The sequence below is a fragment of the Sceloporus undulatus genome, chromosome 7, assembly GCF_019175285.1.
Source record: "Sceloporus undulatus isolate JIND9_A2432 ecotype Alabama chromosome 7, SceUnd_v1.1, whole genome shotgun sequence".
Taxonomy (NCBI): Eukaryota; Metazoa; Chordata; class Lepidosauria; order Squamata; family Phrynosomatidae; genus Sceloporus; species Sceloporus undulatus.
The window spans coordinates 32,254,348-32,273,419 of NC_056528.1; the positions used below are offsets into that span (position 1 = coordinate 32,254,348).

The 19,072-nt window shown below is 44.5% G+C and overlaps 1 protein-coding gene across 1 annotated transcript in view; it reads right to left on the minus strand.

The window, feature by feature from the left end:
• GPC4 (glypican 4) overlaps positions 1–19,072 on the minus strand; it is a 52,126-nt gene that overhangs the window by 2,403 nt on the left and 30,651 nt on the right. The window contains exons 3-7 of the mRNA XM_042479277.1: positions 11,467–11,858; positions 7,016–7,181; positions 1,037–1,167; positions 562–708; positions 260–396 (exon numbers count right to left, since the gene is read on the minus strand). Of these exons, the coding sequence (XP_042335211.1) occupies positions 260–396; positions 562–708; positions 1,037–1,167; positions 7,016–7,181; positions 11,467–11,858 (973 nt within the window). The remainder of the gene's footprint in view (positions 1–259; positions 397–561; positions 709–1,036; positions 1,168–7,015; positions 7,182–11,466; positions 11,859–19,072) is intronic.

Sequence of the window (19,072 nt, forward strand, 5' to 3'; positions counted from 1 at the left end):
CCCCTAAATGGAGAACCTGAACACCCTGGAAACTTCTCAAAGCCCCCAGATTCCTCCACTCCCAATTTATGATTTTGAAAGGGGCAATTTTCTGGTGATTTTGCCCACCCCTGGTGTAGTGGATGAACCAATTTACCCAAACCAGTTCCATGACCCTGTAAAAGCATGTTCGATCCAGATACTGGAAAACCCTGAAATCTCTGGCAAGAAAGTCAAGATGGGACTCAGCTCAAACAAAGCGTTTTGACTTCATCCAAACCTGCTTTTGTCGCTCCCGTTCCAACACTCTTCTTCATTGACGTTTCCAACGGCCATTTTCTCATTGTTACAGATATTGCTGGGAAGGGAAGACCAGAATTTCTTGGCTTGTTTCAGCTTTTCCTTCACATCTGTCACCTAGTGGTCAAAATAAGAGAAGATCTCAGAATCAGAGCAAACGCTCTTTCGTTGAGCAATCCTCAATTTCATTGAGCCATAGCTATGTGTGACACAAGTGTCTCCTGACGCAGGATCCTGGTCCTTATTTATAAATAGCTGGCCTACAGATCTTCACCCACTCACCAGCCGATCCAAACTCGTGCCTGCGGCTGTCGTCGGCCGCTCTTCTGGGTTGTAGGGCCTGAAACGGGCGCTGAAGCTGCTTTCCGAGGCTGAGCGAGACGTCCGGGTTTGGGCCAGCATCTTGGGCTGCCCGCACCCTTGGAAAACCTACAAAGAAGACACAGCAGTTGCAGAAACTTTCTAACAGCAGCAGAAGAGCTTGGGAAAATGCAAAAGCAGGCCTTCCCAGATGCAGCCCAAAGCAGTCGCGCATGTGATCCTTCTTTCCTTTGCTCTCACTGCTGATACTGAGTCAACACACATATGTCTAGGAAGGAGTAACTACCCTGTTCCCGTTACACTAAAAAGTCGTGAATTACAGCTATGGTCATAATTCCATTCCAGCAAAAAAAGCAGCTAGTTATACAAATGCTTTCTTAGAAAAATTAGTTTATTCCTTAGCTCTGATCTTCCACACCTAGCGCCCTCACCATACCTTCTGGGACACCTGCATGCTGTTCTCCTGCATGTTCATGATGGCATCGGAGATCTTCACATCGATGGGATCCATGACAGATTCGATGTTGAATGGTCCCTCCAACCGCTCGGCTACCATCAGCATCGAGTCTGATCAGAGAAAATGAAAGGCAAAGGGTTAAAAGGAAAATCTAACTTAATAGGCAGCAAATGCATGCAACTATTTCCCTTCTAATGTTTTCTTTAAAGAACATAATTCCTGTTTCCATGCTCCAGAATCCCTACACACATGTGTATCCATCAGCAAGATGTTTGTGTAATCATCAGCAGTGGCTAAACAAACCTTGCTCAGACACCACTTGAAGGCTCTGTTTCTCCAGCCCCTGCACCATCCTTCCAATGCTGATGCTGATAAAAGAACCCTTCCAGCTAGATAGAGGATGAGGAAGCATAAAATGGATGTGCATAAAAAGACTTTGTAAAAAGAAACTTCACTGTCACAGGCTTTAATATACTACAGATATAACTATTTATACCTGTAGTATATAAAAACTGAGTTATATGTGTACTATATTCTCCTAGGTAGGAAACTGAGCATGGTATAGTGGTTTGAGTGTTGGACTATGACTCTGGAGACTCTCTCAGCCTCTGAAAAAGGCAACGGCAAACCCTCTCTGGAGGGATTTGCCAAGAAACCCCCATGATAGCTTTGCCTTAAGGTCGCCATAAGTTGGAGATGACCTGAAGGCACTGAGCAACAAAGGAAACCCGGCATTTCAGAAAACTAGAAAGACAGACCAGATGTTTAATTTCCCAATAGCTTTCTATTCTCTTGCACCTGAAAGTATTCCTCCGGTGATTTCTGCTCCTTCTAGTCTACCTTCCTCTCCCAGTATGCCTTCAGAGCCCTGCGGGGAAAGATTCCAGGCTCCTCCAATTGCATTCTTCCCTGAAATTTTGCAATCAGAGCCAATTATCTAAAATAAACAAGACCATCTTGCCATCTTTGCGTGCTGCATTTCAGGTTTCCTTCTGGTTTGCTTTTAAAGGGGGGAAAATGACAACCTACATGGTCACTTTTCATTTGAAGGGCAACCCTGAAGTCATGGGTGTGCGTATGTGTGTGTGTGTGTGCAGTCCTTCAAGATGCCTGTCAACTTAAAGCAACCCCATGAATTTCATAGGGTTTTCTTAGGCAAGGAATTGGTTCTGCCAATTCCATCCTCAGAAATACATAGCCTACAGCACTTGGTGTCATTTGTTGTTGTGTACCTTCAAGTCATTTCTGCCTTAGGTAAACGCAAAGCTATAGGATGCATTTCAAAGGAAGGAACTGGCAAAACCACGTTTCTTAGTATCCCTTGCCTAAGAAAACCTTGCAAAATTCATGGGGTTGTCATAGGTCAGCAGGCAACTTGGAGACCCATACACACACACACAAACACAAGGTTAGCCTATCACAAGTTTTTCTTATCAGAATTTGTTCAGAGGAGTATTGCCCTTGTCATCTTCTGAGGCTGAGAAAGTGTGACTTGCCCATGTCTCCCAGTTGGTTTTCTTGGTTGGACAGGGATTTGAACACTGGTCTTCCAAAATCCCATTCCAACACTGAAACCACTACACCACAATGTCATCTACATGTATTTTACTGTAACTTTCAAGGAAACAAAGAAATCAATGCTAAAGATAGGGACACCGAAATGTAGTCATGACAGTGTGGCTTTGTGTTCGACCCAGGATTTGGGTCGAAATGCACAGCAGGTCTATGAACAACCTGAGACAAATGAGATGAAGACACTGTCCAGTTCCTATAATACTTTCAAACTTTGGAGTAATGGATGCTATTCTGAATATCCATCATTGTAACAGTGGGTCTTTGTTATCCATTAGGGTTTGGTTCCAGGGATGCTCAAGTCCCATTAAATACAATGGCATAGCAAAATTGTGTCCTTCATACAAAATGCAAAATTAAGGTTTGCTCTTTGGAATTTATACTTTTTTTGGAATATTTTCAAGCCGTGGATGCCTGAATTCGTGAATAAAATATCCATGGATAAGGAGGGCCAACTGTAGTGGTGTGAGAAGAGGCAAAAGTGCTTTTGATGTGACAACAAAATGGAACCTTTTGACAAGTAACCAGAGTATGACTTAAATCAGGAGTGAGCACACTGCTGCCTCTGGGCCCAACTAGCCCCCCAGAATCCCCCAATCCCACCTCCCCAATGTTTAACTTTAGCACGGAGGCAATGTTTGTGCCCCAAATCCTTGCAGAAAACACAGGAAAATACACAAAAATATCCTTGCCCCCAACAAGCACCCTAGAACCTCTTACTATCCTCAAATAGAGTAAGCCCTAGGTTATGGGCACTGGAATCACGTGAAAGTTGGAAAAGTACAAACAAAAGAAAGCAATATTTTCAACCTAACACCTCTCTAGGGATATCTAGGTCCTCCAGCACAACCCTGTGGTCAACATCAGCCAGAACCTGGCCATAGAATTGTGCTGGAGGACCTCCAAATGCCTTGATAAGTGTTCTCTCCAGGAACCTCTAGGCCCTCCAGGGCAACTCTATGGTCAACATCTGCCAGAGTCACCCATAGAATTGCGTAGGAGGACCCACAAATGCCTAGAGAAGTGCTCTCTCTAGAAACGTCTAGGTCCTCCAGTGCAACCTCTGGCAGACATTGCTGAATAATCTAGAGATTTCTAGAGAGAACATATTAATCTAATCCATGAATAATCAGATCTGCTAAAGTTAAAGATGACAATCTGGACTGTGCCTCCGTTTTTCTCTGTAGTCACTCTCAGAGTGTCACCATTTTGAGAGGGGCTGGAGAGAGAGATATACAGCATTTCTTGGGGGAAGCCTAATGTGGGGGTCTTGAAGAGAAACTGGCCCTTACCACCACACAGTTGCCCACCCCTGAGTTAGATCAAAATATGAGGTTACTACAGCAAACCAAATCAGCTCCCCTGTCACTTCACTGTTTAAAAAAAAATATCACTGCTTTGGAACAACATAGGTAGCAGTTTTCTTGTTTTAAAAAGCCAGAAATATTTCAACTGGTTCAGGGAACAGAGAAGATTTCAGATGAATGAAATGTGTAGGATTTCTCCCCACAAAATGGCTTCTTTTGGCTAAGTAGTGCCTTCAAGAGGTCCCAAAGTCGGACCAGTTTCCCCCCAGTTCCTGGGAATTGGGGCCTCTGTGCCTCAGGATGCCATGGCATTGCACACATCACTGCTAAGGAATGCAAGCCTGGCTCTCGCCGGAGAGAAAGAGAGAGACAGACAGAGAAGGAAAATGCCTTGCAATTTGGAAAGATAAGCAAATCCACCGCTGGGCTTGGAGGAGACATTCAGCTACGAACTCCTTGGCGGTGCCAGAGGGACCGATAAGGGAGTGCCAAGGAGAAATGAACTGGATGGCACCAGGGAACAAAAGAGAAGCTAGCCTGGGGTGGAGGTAGGAGCCATTAAAACCATAGCTGGAGCACAATGAAAAACTGACACACACACACACACACACACACACACACACACACACCCGCTTTTCAGAAGGAAGGGAAGGAATGAAGGGAGGGAGGGAGGGAAGCAAACAGTTCGGAAGGCTACATCAGATCTTAGGACCTCCTGCAAAGATTTGGCAGAAACTCTTGCCAACAGATAAATGGTAAATCCCCCCCTTTCCCAATAATATTCACAGGGGTTTGATTTTCGTCAAGACTGGCCGGGGTTCAGTGGAACGAGGCTTGGAAGCATAGAAGCAGGTACATAGGGTCACCAGGAAATACTATTGCCCCCTTTTCATTTACTCCAAGGAATGCCAGGTTTGCCATAGAGTTGTCATAAGTCGGAAACAACTTGAAGACACACAACAACCACAACCACCTTGGATAGTCATCATGGACTAATGGTCTCAGTTCTCGACCAGGAAGACCAGGGTTTGAATCCCCTCAAAGTGCTGGAAACCCACCTAGGGCTAAGTCACACTCTCTCGGCCTCAGAGGAAAGCAGCAGAAAACCCCCTCTGAACAAATCTTGCCTAGAAAACTCCACAACAGGTCTGCCCTTAGGGTCGCCATAACCTTGGATGGTTCCTTCAAAGTTTGGACTGGAACCCAGAGCAGACTGCATGCAACTCTCACACAGGAGACATCCGCCCCCCACGACTTTTCTCACTTTCACCAGATGCATAATGAAAAGACAGAGGTGGCAACACAAATGCCATGATGCACAAGACATGGACCAAATCCAGGGCGAACAATATGAGAGTTCGTGTCTCCTCCTCCTGCACCCTTCCCCGTCCTTTTGAGCGCTCCGATAGCAGCAAAGAGTCCAATTTGGGAAGGGATACCCCTCCTGACAATACTATCTGACCCAGACATTGCTTCTTGCAAGAAGCTTTCCCTCTTGAGCTATTGTGGGTGATGCACAAGAGTCTACAATTAGCAGATTGTCCTTTTCCAACCGATTGCTTGGCATCTTGCCTTCTCTTCTGTAACATTCCTCTCTCTCACACACACACACAGACACACACACAACTACCACTCTTTTCAGTTCTGGGCTGTTCTGGTTACTGTCTCGGATGAATTAGCTAGTGTGTTCACATCCTCTCTGATGAAATCAGGTTTCTAAGGCTCCGTGGAAAGAGCCAGGACAAGGCAAACTTCTGTAATATGCTGTGTGTGTCTGTGCAAGTGTGTGTATGCCAATGTATGCATGGGGAGATTGGATGTGTCTGCCAAAGTAACGTTCCAAAAAAATTGTTTGCGGACACGGCGGGAGGAATCCGGCACAATTTATTTGAAAAAGCTATTCAGCCCTTGGCAAAGTTTTGCTGCTTTTGAGAAAAGCAAGAGCTTGGCAAAAGTAACACTGCCCATCACCCATGCCACCTGGGGGGATTCTGGGACTTGTTGGGGGGGTAGGGAAGAATCTCAGGCACATCCTGGCTGCTGGGAGGTGATTCTGACTCGCCACAGAGGTGACCAAGCAAGCTGGAAACTTGCACCCTGCTACTGAGTTTATTTTGAGGTCCGAGAGTCTCCCAAATAACTCTGGGAATCATTTTTCAGTAAGAAAAGTAGATGAAAGAGATAGTTCAGGGAAAGGTAATGGCAAACCTCCTCCGAACAAATCTTGCCAAGAAAGCCCCATGATAGGGTTGGCTTAGGTTTGCTATGAGTCAGAAACTATGAAGGCACACAACAACAATGGTTTTAATTGTGTTTTGTATTTTAATGTCCTATACCCAACCTCGAGGCTTGAAGAGAGGTGGGATAGAAATTATCATTATCATTATCATCATTATTACCATATTATTATTATTATCATTATCATTATTGAAATATCAGTCCCAGCACCTCTTGGGAACTATGATAGTGAGAAAGAGAGTTTAAACTTACTGATAAATATTGCACAGCAACTCATTCATAAATGGAGATGCAACTTGTGGCTATACATGATCCAATTGCTCCGTTTCGAACAACAACTGGTCTTTCTAATTCTGTATGGCTGCACCAGGAATAGGCAAAATCCAGCCCTACAACTCTCCCAACAATCTCTGTCTTTGTTTTTCCTCTCACGTTTCCAGCCCCAAAAGCTGGGGCAATGGGGGGATGTTATCAGACAAGGGAAATTGGAAGTATAATCCAATGACAATCCGAATGCAATCATGGGGTTTAATGTTTTTGCGTGAGAGGTCATCACACGCAATTTCGGGCAATGGAAAGTCAGTCTGAACGTAATCATGGGGTTTCACGTTATTGCATGAGAGGTGATCACACGCAATTTCGGGCAATGGCAAGCTATTTTCGGGCAATGGGAACTCAGTTCGAACGCAATTCAAATTCATGTAAATTAACTGAACTAACAAATTCATGTGAATGCGTTCTGGCCCCACTTTCTTTTCATTCAAAATTAAGAGAAATTCCTCCTGTGTGATAAACTCCAGGGACACATAATCTTTTCTTTAGGACAAACATAACCACTCACCGATGAAGTTATTCCACTCCGTGTCCAGCTCTCCTTGGTTGGCAAGACAGCCCCTCATCACGTTGAAGCAGTAGTTGTAACACGGCTTGACCGCCACTAAACCCCGGCAGTACGGACAATACATCATCTTCAGCAAGGCTTGGACGCCTTGGGGTGTGGGATTGACCTTCAAAACGAACCCAAAAATAATATTATTACAATTGCTATATCGTCATCATAATTATTCTCATCATCATCATCATCATCAATATTATAAGTTGAGTCTCCTTATCCGAAATGCTAGAGACCAGAAGTGTGCGCCGCTCAAGCCGCGCGGCGCACACGGGGCGAAAGGGGCGGCGCATCCCATTCAATTGAATGGGCGCACGTGCCCGTTGTGTCCTGCGCGCGCCCGCGCCGCCGCGCCACCATGCACAAGCCCCATTGTTTCCAATGAGGCTCGAGCATAGGCGGAATTCACCTTACGTGGAGGGATCTGGAACGGATCCCCCGCATAAGGCGAGGACGGACTGTACTTTGTGCACACTGTACATATGTTGGCATGTCAGTACTTTTGGATTCTGAAGCATTTTGGACTTCAGTTAAGTGGGAAATAGCCTTTTCTGCTCAAAATTTGCACGTGGTTGATTTGTATGCAAAACAGTGGCTTTTTCTGCATAGAGAGATTATTTCCTGCACATAAAATGCTGTTCCCTGTGTAGAAAATGTCGTTTTCTGTACAAACAAAACAGCCACATGCGAAATATCAGTATTGAATATCACCATCGGATCTTGATGGTTAAGTGATGGATTTTTCTATTGTTATGCGATTGTGGAGTTATGCATACATATGAGGTTTGGTATGTTGTTGATGTTCTCGGGATACGTATTAAAAAGAAATAGCAATGACAAGAACAATGTTACCAAATGGTGTGCTCCATCAGTTCTGACAACAGCCCCGTGTGATGGCATATTTCCCGAACAGGCCATCAGGATCCCTTTCCATTGGTCATAACCAACCAGGGATCACATGGATATTTGTCTGGCTTCCTAGCCAATCAGGGATCCTATAGGAACCATATTTCTTTTTAAAAAGATGGGGATCAAGGTAACATTACAGTGCTGGCAAACAATCAGATCTGGCCCTGTGAACGCAGCATCACATGAAGGCCATCTTTTTTGATTTTGCCTTAAGTGAACACATCTGACCTCTTTCAGGACAATTGCCGATAAAATGTCTAAAGGGGTGTGCGCTCTCGATGGAGCCAGAAACAGTGCGCAAAGAATGTGCGTCCCTCCCCATCCCCCTGCAATCGTTTCTCAGCTAAGCCTTAATTTTGCATGACACATCATTCAGCCATGTGTTCCTCATTACAAGGAAATTTCTGAAGTCTATGAATTGCAAAATATCAAGTTCCACTCTTCCCTTAGTCACTGCGGGATCTGGCTTACATATTTTCCCCCTCTTTTATTTTTAGGTTCTTTTTTCTTCCCCTTGCCCCTCTCCCTTAATTTTTTAAATAGTAAGATGCCCTCGAGGTTCGGGCAGGAAATGTCCACGTTTGGCAGCAATTTAAACCTGTTGATTTTAATGTCTGTCAAGGGTTTAATAATAGGCCGAATCCCCAGTCCGCGCCTTTCACCATTTCTAAAGGGAAATTGGGGGAAGGGAGAAAGGGAATATGTGGCAGAGAGTGTTCCCATCGTCACAAAATCCCAAAAAGGCAAGAAACATTATCTACAGTTGTTTGGAGAGAAGGAGAGAACAGGAATGTAATTCTATAAAACAAGCAAACGTAGCATTTTTCTTCCCATTTTGAGAAAGCCTTTAAAAACCATACCATTTTTGAAAGCTATGTACAGACCTTTTCTGTGCATAAAACAGCATTTTCTGCACCAAAAATAATATTTCCATGCAGAAACATTATTTCCTTCACCTAAAAAGCAGTTTCCTGCAAGGCAATGTTGCTTTCTATGCAAATCAATTGTATGCACATTTTAGGCAGAATAACAACAGCCTTTTCTGGGGTAGAAAATATCCAGATTTTTTGCATCCTCCAAAGGGTGCAATACCCACATGGCAGTGGCTTGGCAGCACTCCCTCAGTGCTGTGTTGTATGTGCGCAGTGGCGGAGGGGTGCCTTGACACCGTGTGCCATGCAATGCGGCATGTGGCTGACTGCAGCCCTAAGCTGGCTCAAACTGCCGGTCTGAACAGCCCTTTTGTCAATGTCACCCAGTGGGTTTTATGGCCGAACAGGGAATTGAACCGTGGTCTCCAGAGTCTTAGTCCAACTCTCAAACTAGGGTCATCTTAAGTCAGAAATGACTTGAAGGCACACAACAACAAGAGAGGTATATCTCAATTCTGGTGCTGAACGAGCCAGACATCATCTTGTTTGCAACAGAACTGGAGGTTGTGACATCCAGTCTACCTGCAAAAAGGATGGAGGGAGGCCAGTTTATTTGGCCAATGCAGACAGGCCCTTAGTTTGCAGCAACTGAAGTAAGCTGAGGACAAAGGAGTAAAGGAAGAGAAGGAGAAATGATTAACTGGGACTGTCCTTGCCAAGTCAGGACAGTTGGGGGGCGCATAATCCACTTGGTACATGGTCTGGAAGCTGGGCACCATAATGCCTCGAACCAGGCACGTTTTCTGCTTAGTGCATCTTTCTACATGATCCTGCCCAGCTGCGACTTTTCTTCAGTTCGTAGGAAAGCAAGCTGGATGCAATTGCAGCAACTCCACCCCACAACTGCTTTTTAAACTTCCAATTTTAAAAGGATCGGCAACTTCTTACAGCAGACAAGTTGAGTTCAATTATACAGCTTGCTTGCAAAACTTCTCAGCCTCAAAGGACCGGGAATTCGTGTTATTTCCCTTCTGCCCAACACGCTCTAAATCATTGCCATGCGAGAAAATAAAAACAATTTTAACCCTCCTTCTGGAAGATGGAAGAATTCGATCACCCAGAATCAGGGTTTGTTGCAAAATTCATATAGAAATAGAACTAGGAGGTAGGCATTTTGTGATATGGTTGTTTGACTTTAACCTTTAAGGACTTAGTAACTTTAACCTGCAAAGCATTTATTTATTTTTCAATAAAGTCCTTACAAATAAAGTCCATGCATTTCAGTTACCTGTTATGTAGGGATTTTATTTTATTTTTTAACTGGCGAAAAACAGCTGGGATAAAAACTGTTGGAACAAATCTTTTGTCTCCGTTTTATTTACTTTTTGTGTTTTTTCATGTTGCAGACAAGGATAGCTGGCAGCTACTCAAACATTGTGAACATGTGTTTTCTGGCTCAGGTGGTTTGGACGCTATGGAATAATATTGTTAATTCTGAGCCTATGGGCAAGGGACGTTTTTCATCTCTCTCAATACACAACACATCTCAGTTAAGAAAGGAGATTTGCTCTTGGGCATGACTTCTTCAACAGAAAACTGGAGAGCAATTCAACATGTTTCAGCAAACCTTTTTATTCAAAACTAACAATGGGTGCATGTGAAATGAAGGTCAGAGAAGCCTTGCATAAGTCAACAAAAACATTTTGAACCTCCTAGAGAGCATTTGAAGGTTTCTTCCAAAATGCGTCATCCAAACTTATCTGTACAGTTTGCACTTGCAGATCTCCAATCCACTGCCATAAATTCCATCACAACCTGTGTACATCACAACAAGCCATGCTGCAGTTGTTGAAACCCATCTGATTCAAAACTGCAAAGCTATCACAGCTAACATGCCTTGGTTTGTTAACTAGATGTAAACCACAATCTGAACCATGGCTCATGGTGGCTTAAGATCCCTGCTTTGTTTTAACCATGGCTTGTTGCGACATTCAAACCCACAATGGTGGCCACCTTGAAACAGGAGCTGACAAAAGGGGCAGGAGAGAAACAAGTCAACAGCAAACCATAGATTATTTATTTGGCCATCTTTTATTCAATGTGTGATTTAAACATCACACCATGGTAGCACAAGCCATGGTTTATCCTATGGGTGTAAAAAATGCATCCCACAAGCTGCATGTGACCCAATATCTTTCTGTGGCCTCAAAAGCTCTCCAAAGCCCCCAAGGAAAATCCAAGTGAAACATTCGTGTGACGAAAAACATGGAAAACACCTCTTTACCATCTGCCAATGTGGCAATTTGTCTTATTTTTACCCACAACCTAAAATTCAGGGGGAGGGCGGGAATTAGACAAATATCAGCCAAGAAGGATCAAACCAGAAGTGATGCAATGCTGTATTTGTTAGGTGCCTTCAAGTCGTTCTGGACTTATGGCAACCCTAAGGTCAACCTATCATAGGGTTTTCTTGGCACGTTTCTTCAGAGGGGGTTTGCCATGGCCATTCTCTAAGATTCTGGAATATTTTTCTTTCCTTCCCTACACCTTGATTTATCACATTGCACCAGCCCATCCTCTGAAACAAGTCTCTTCCCAAAATAGCTCCATGCAACTCACCGCTGAAACTTTGCCGATGACGTCTCTGGCCACGGCCAAGCCTTGGGCAAAAGTCCGGGCCGCCACGAATGCCCGCGTCACCTGAAGCTTAAGCTTGCGTGGCACATCCCCGAAGGGCTTGAGCTGTTCGGTGTACTTGCTGACGCACTCCAGGTATTCGTCCGTAAAGTGGTACTGGGGATTGACCAGGCGGAACATGCGCTCCAGGAGCCGGGCCCAGAAGTCATTGAGCATCTCCTCCAGGTTAACGTTGCCCCCTGTGTAGTAGCGCTTCAGTTCCACAAAGAGGTCCTTAAACATTTCCGAGTTCTGCATGTACAGGAGGCCGTAAGTCCTTACAAACATGTCGTTCAAGGATTTCTCGGCGTTCTCGAGAAGTTCTCGGAAGAATTCTGGAGCAAAGGAGAGAGACATATTATTCCAAGCCAGGACACAAATTCTTCGGTACAGGTTGAGAATCACTTATCTGAAATGCTTAGAACCATTAGTGTATTTTGTATTTTTAAAATAACATGTATTTATTTATTTTGGAATACAAGTTGAGTCTACCTTATCTGCAACTCCGCACAAAAGTTTTTGAGTATAGGTGGAGAATCGCTTATCCCTTGGGACCAGGTGTATTCTGTATTTTGTACTTTTACTACTATTATTGTTGTACTTACTACTAGTAGTACTACTACAGATTTTGGAAAACAGGTTGAGTCTCGCTTATCTGGAATTCTGAAATCTGAAATACTCCATAATCCATAATTGTCAACATAGGTGGATAATAACACCTTTGCTTTTTGATGGTTCAGTGTACACAAACTTTGTTTCCTACACAAAAGTATTAAAAATATTGTATAATCTATAGCTTTAGGCCACATTTTTCTCAGGAGTGCATAGGTATAGATATAGATATTATTATTATTATTATTATTATTATTATTATTATTATTATTATTATTATTAGATATAATATTAAAGTTCTCTGTTTTCACGGGGGATCCATTCCGGACCGCCACCACATGCCAAAATGGAAAATCACCAATATTCCAGCCCCATTGGCTTGAATGGTGGCACACGTTCATGGGCACACACCCCATTTTGTCCCCCTCCATTTGCCACCTGCAAATGGGCAAGGGACCCAGACTCCAAGTCTAGGAAAACTGAGGGGGGACTGTATATTTAAAAGGTATTTGCATGCTGATGAAAGGAAAGCAGGGGGGGAGGCCAGGTAGGCCTTCTTTGGAATGAATTCCAGAGGTTGGGAGTAGCCTCCAAGGAGGTCCTGTGTCCTCACCAAGGAAACCTATGATGGTGATGGAACAGAGAGAAAGCCTTCCCCTTTAAGATCTTTGAACTCTGGCAGCTTCGTATGGGGAGATATGGTCTCTTAGACTGGACCTAACCCATATAGAGCTGTATAGGTCATGACAAGTATTTTGAATTGTACCCAGAAACAGTAGCCATCAAAGCTGTTTCAACAAGGGAGTCATAGGCTCCCCATAACTGGCTGCAACCTTTTGGCTGCAGCATTTTGGACCCGCTGAAGTTTCCAAACAGCTTCCAAAGGCACCCCCACATAGAGCATGTTACAGGAGCCCAAACAGGATGCAAAACTCTTGTAAATCTCCATAGAGTTTAAAAATACAAGGCCCATTGAGTCAAAGCCATCTAGAGCTCACCACTAACAGGTGTTGTCTTTGCACCTTTGCCTGGAAAAAACAACACATTGACCCAAGAGAGGTGGAAGGGCTTGGGTCACTTTAGCAACCCCACTAATGTGGTCAGAAGGCACCACCAGATTTGTTTTCTGGGAGGGGCTCACAGGGGACCCAAAGAAAGCTCAACGAGGAACCGAATCACGTCATAATGCCCATGGCATAATCCTCAAGAAAACATGTCTAATGCGGGACAGATGCCAGCAAGACAAAGCATGATGCGTCGTCTCAGAGGGCCTTTGCAAAACGATCTCCTCCCATCCATCCATCTATCTGTCCGTCCGTCCATCCATCCATCCATCCTTCCATCCTGTATGTAATTATTTTACGATTTAATAGTGGGAGTGGGGCGAAGGAAGGTGAAAAATGGATGACCACTTTGCAATTTTTGCAACTTTTCCAGGTACAACGTTGCCCACTTCCCTTTACATCATATACCAAAAGGGGAAAAAATCCCAATAGGAATTATGATTTTTTTAATGCAGAGGTGGCAGGGGAGAGAGACATAAAGAGATCATTTCATTTCATCCGCTTTGGATACTGGATCTTTGGGATTTTGTCCCGCGCTTTCTTGTGACTCATTTCCAATAAATACATTTTTAATAACACACGCCTCTGTGTGCTGAAATCCTCAAAGGAGGCAGTGTTTAGACTCAGAAGTTGTTAGAAGCCGGAGCAAAAAGAAAAAGAAAAAGAAAGTGGAGGGGGAGTGTGTGAAAAGAAATGTTCTTGGCCCAGTTTGAATTTAAACCTTGTTAAAATGTATGAAGTATGCCGGAGTTCAGATTTTGAAAGTCTTCAAAGTGCTGCAGTACAAACAAAATCTAACTCGGAACATTTTGGGGGGGAAAGTGGGCGAGAAAGTAGGGGGTGGGGGAATCAATCCTTAAAAACACATTTTTAGAGGGTTTGTTGTTCAAATAATCCCTGGGTTAGCTGTTGACACCACAGCTCTACTCGGGAGCAGAGGAGAAAACAGCGGAGCTTGGAAACTTGGAGAATTATATATCCCAGAATCCCCTAGCCAGCCTGGGCATTCTTGGAGCTGGGAGATTCTGGGAAATACCATCCCTAAAAGTCTGGCCATGCTGATGGATGGATTCTGGAAAGTACAGTGTGCCCTTAGTATCCACTGGGATTTGCTTCCAGGACCCCCCTGCAATAGATACCAAAATCCATGGATGATCAAGTCCCATTAAATACAATGGCCTAGTAAAATGGTGCCCTTTATATAAAATCAAGGTTTGCTTTTTGAAATTTATATTTTTCGGAATATTATCAACCCGCGGAAGTTTGCATCCATGGATAAAAAATCCATGGATGTGGAAGACCAACTGTATTATGACTGGGGGATTCTGGGAATTCTAATAAGTAACTTTTCTGGGAAATAAATTTAGAAAAGATCTTGGATTTCAAGTCCTTCCAACCCCACATAACACTTTCTCTTGTCTCAATTTCAGCATGAACGTGTCCTTTCCCATCGCTGGCATTTCCTGCCTCCAATTTTTGCTCCTTCTCTCTGGTTCAATCTCTCGCCCGAAATCCATCCCTCTCCTCTGCCCTTGGGTTTAGCCTTTACCATAGAGGTTAGCTGGGGAGTATGTATTAATTTCCAGTTCACTTAATCATCCTGAAAGCTCGCTTCCTTTCTGAACGGTCCCCTTCTTCCCCCCGGCTGCCTCCCGAGAGGAAGCCCAAATAGGTTGGACCACCATTGGAAGCTCACCTGAAAAAAACATTAGGGCCCAACCAGGTTTGCAAACAATGCCCCCCAAATGCTTCCATGTGCATGTCCAAACAGCAAAGGTCCAGCTTTGCTCTGGGACCTTGGGCCCCATCGAGATGTACAAGGAATACTATGTTGAATTATTGCAGTTGTAATAATATCTGGAAGGGAACTGTGAGGATGGCTCTCCCAAACTTGCCTCGGAGTGTGTAGACAAGACCGTAGACATTGCTGCTCGAGCGACAGAAGGTAACCTTAATTTTTAACATTTTTTAAAAAAAATTATGTTATTTATTTACATCCTGCCTTCCTCCCTGTACAGGGACTCAAGGCAGCTAACATGCATCTAAGGAAGTTGGCTCAGGTCTAGGAAAGCTGATGCGACTAAGGCTCTACAGACTGGCAGAAAGCGCCGGCCTTTAGGCGGAGTCAGGGTGCAGCGTCCTGATGCTGGACACCCCAACTCCATCCCCATGGTGCCATTTTGGTGTGCACCGGTCCACACAGTGCGCACCACCATGACACACCTCCAATGCTGCATCCACATAAATCAGTGCCAAAAGGTGTCATAAAGCCATGCAGCCACAGCTATGGCGCCCCTTGGAGGGTGCAAAAAGGAGCTGCGGCATGCAGTTGCCGCAGCCCCAATCCAGCCAGGAAAAGGTTGGCTGCATGCAATCTGTATAGCCCCTAATTTTCTTTCTTTCCTTTGGCCTCCAAGGTGCTACAAGATCCCTTGGCATACCAAATTTTCCTGACACTGTAGACATAGTAGCCCACAGCATAGATTCTCACAAAGACAGAAATCTATCAGTCCCACATATCATGAATTTTGACTGTTCTTTATTTGCAAACCTATTCACATATCCTACAACTGTCCAAACTTGGACATTCCCAGTTCATCCTCCGTTGTCCCACTTTTTCGACTACTTCTCCAATGTTGCCGTTCCTCGCCACTCTTCCCACTTTCCACCTTTGACCTGGCTTGCTTCAGTTGCTGCAAGCCAAGGTCAAATTACACCAAGGAATTTGTAATTACCAATTACAAGTAATTAGTCAGATTTCAATCAATTCAGCAGCAAGGAGAGGAGAGTGGGGCAGAATCTTGCCCTTCCCAGGAGGCTCCAGCAAAAGCAAACTGCTGCAGCCTCTCCAAACTTGTGTGTTCTCCTTCCTTAATAAATTTTGTCATCTTGACCTCACTCTGATGTTACTGGTTTGCAAGCCTCCTGGTTTTCATCCGTGAAATGTGGGAGAGTACGCATTCCTGAGTCCCTTGCTTGTCCCCGAAATAACCCCTCTGACCTTGAGGGTGGGAGGTAAAAGCAACGGAGGTTGGCTGGCCTGCTATCTTGACATTTTGAAGGGCAGAAGGAATTTGCACCTTTCATTTGCCTTGCAAACAGGGCTGGTCCTCGAACAGAAGCCTTTGTGTTTTTCCAAGATTATGCCCTTGTTTTACAACATTGTAAAGGCGCAGCTTCTACAACTGCAAGGCAAACAAATCAGGAAAGCGGTCATTAAATGATCGAGGCTGTGGCTTCCCTGCAGAGGGATGGAGGATGCCGCCCAACCTTTGCTACAGCCTGAAGGTGGACCTCCATTGACAGACACCCACATTTTATTAAAAGAAAACCAACCCATTTTATAGCTCAGGTGAGGTGCCTCTGTTGGGTTTAGAACGAAGTCACGTTGACATTTCTAGCACTGAGATGAGACCGTGAAAAAGATATCTGGATGGATGCATAATTTTGGTGTAGTGGTTTGGATGTTGGACTACAGCCCTGGAGACCAGGGTTCGAATCCCAGCTCAGCCATGAAACCCACTGGATGACCTTGGGTGAGTCTGGGGGAAGGCAATGGCAAACCTCCTCTGAACAAATCTTGGCAAGAAAAACCCATGACAGGGTTGCCATAAGGTCACCATAAGTCGGGAATGCCTTAAAGGCACACAACAGCAACAAATGCATGCTTTTAATATAACTGTTTGTTTAATCATTATTATTTTTTTAACTTCTATATTACAGGCTGAGCCTTGTCTGACCTACAAATGCCTAGAGGAGTGGTTTCTCTCATAAGCTCTAAGTCCTCCAGCCCAACTCTATGGTCAATTTCCAGCAGAGTTGCACCAGAAGACCTAGAGATTCTTAGGGAAAACATATTAAATCAAATCCACAAAAGTCACAGCTGCAAATGTGGAGGGCAGACCGTACTTTGTGGACCACACTGCCCAGCATCTCCTAGCCGGCTTTGCCAGAAGGGCTTGCTGGGAGAAGGAGTCTAAAAAGGGAACTCTTCCACATTCTGCACACACCTGGGATCCGCATAGTGCATTTGTGCGCTTCAGGAATGAAAGAAGTTCAAAAGTTTCCTGCATCATTTGGGGCTGGGGCATGCTGTGTGTGTGTGTGCGCGCACGCGCGCAAAACATGTGTTAGCACTTATCGGCACAGGAAGCGAAAGATCTCGCTCACACAGCTTGAAGAAACTTAACCCTAAGACGTTACACCCTGTACTGGGACAACAGAGCTTGGGAGAAAGAGGGAGGAATGGAGGGGATACTTTTTAAAGAGCTGAGAAGCAGAGTTCTAAAAAGATTAAGAGAGAGAGAGAGAGAGAGAGAGAGAGCAATTCCCAGTGCACCATGACTGAAAATGTCTTGGCACAGCCACAACAGGGTTAAAGGCTTTGTGTGCAAAACCACTCTTGGGATACATTCCCGTCGCTGGTGGGTCTCCAAGAGGCCTGTCCGTCTCGCCTAGCAGTCCGAAAAAAATGTCCTATTTGGTCCCTGGAATCCAGGGAGTGGGAAAAGGGCACAATCCTGCCTCTGGCTGCAAGACCAGGGCAATTCCCCAGAGGACCCGGATGCCGACACTTTCAGCTTTTACAAATCCCTCTGACCTTTCCTCTGTGCTGCCTCCCTTACAACTGGAAACCAGAGTCTGGGAATGTTACAGTCAGCCTTCCGTATCCACAGATTCAAGCATCCACAATTTGAACATGTTTAAAGAATATACAAATTCCAAAAAGCAAACTTGCATTTTGCCATTTTATATTAGAGGCAGCATTGTACTATGCTATTGTATTTAATGGGACTTGAGCATCCATGGATTTTGATATCCACGGACGGTCCTGGAACCAAATCTCAGCAGATACCAAGGGCCCACTGTACTTATTTTTGGGATATACTTCCTGAATTCCCCTAGTCATATTGCATCTGCACTTGCAGAAATAATGCAGTTTGACACTGCTCTAACGGCCATGGCTCAGTGCTGTGGAATTCTGGGATTTGAAGTTCTGTGAGATGTTTGGTCTTCTCTGTCACAGAATTCTGATGCACCAACTACAAATCCCAAGATTCCACAGCACTGAGCCACGATAACTAAGGAGGTACCAAACTGCATTATTTTTGCAGATGCAGCCTAGGCTATCTCATCAAACTCTATCCCAAGCAGAGAGCACCATCCCATGAGAACCTGGGACTTGTACAGTAGTTTAGTGAAGGATTTAGGATGTTTTGTTTGAACTGTAGCACAAACTCTTTAGGGCCCTGTCTCTATGGGCCAAATAAAACATCTTATTCCCATCTTCTTGGCAGGGAGCCTGAACGCATCACCCAAATCATACTCCTGGTGGTTCAGCACCAAACCCAGGGCATAACAACCTTATAACAAATTAAAATAATTCACTTTTTGCTCCAGATCTTCCTGCCAGATCTGGTGCCCACTAGCCAGAATACTCTGGGTTGGTTACAGAATATTCTGGCCAATGCAGACAGGGAGAAAGGTCTACGTATCTCTCCAAACTACAAACCCCAGAAATATCTAAGATTGGCACCACAATAGTTAAATGTGTACCAAAGGTATACTTTCAGAGTTGCAAAATTAGGCGGGACTCCTGTAAAAAAAAAAAGCAAGGACAGACAAAAGTGAGTCACATCCATCTGCTTTACAGGAACGGCAAAGCCAAACTCCATCTCTGCTTTGTACTTCAGAGCGCAGAGTTTGGGAATCAGACAGGAACGCCAACCGCATTGCCTTTTGCAGGAATGGAAAGGGACTTAATCAGCAAATGATTCTGAGCCAACCCAGTTTGCAAAATAAGCAGCGTTCTCTAACCTTGTTCAGCCACAACCTGTGAGTCATTCACCTTTTGAAAGTTAAGCAAGCGACAG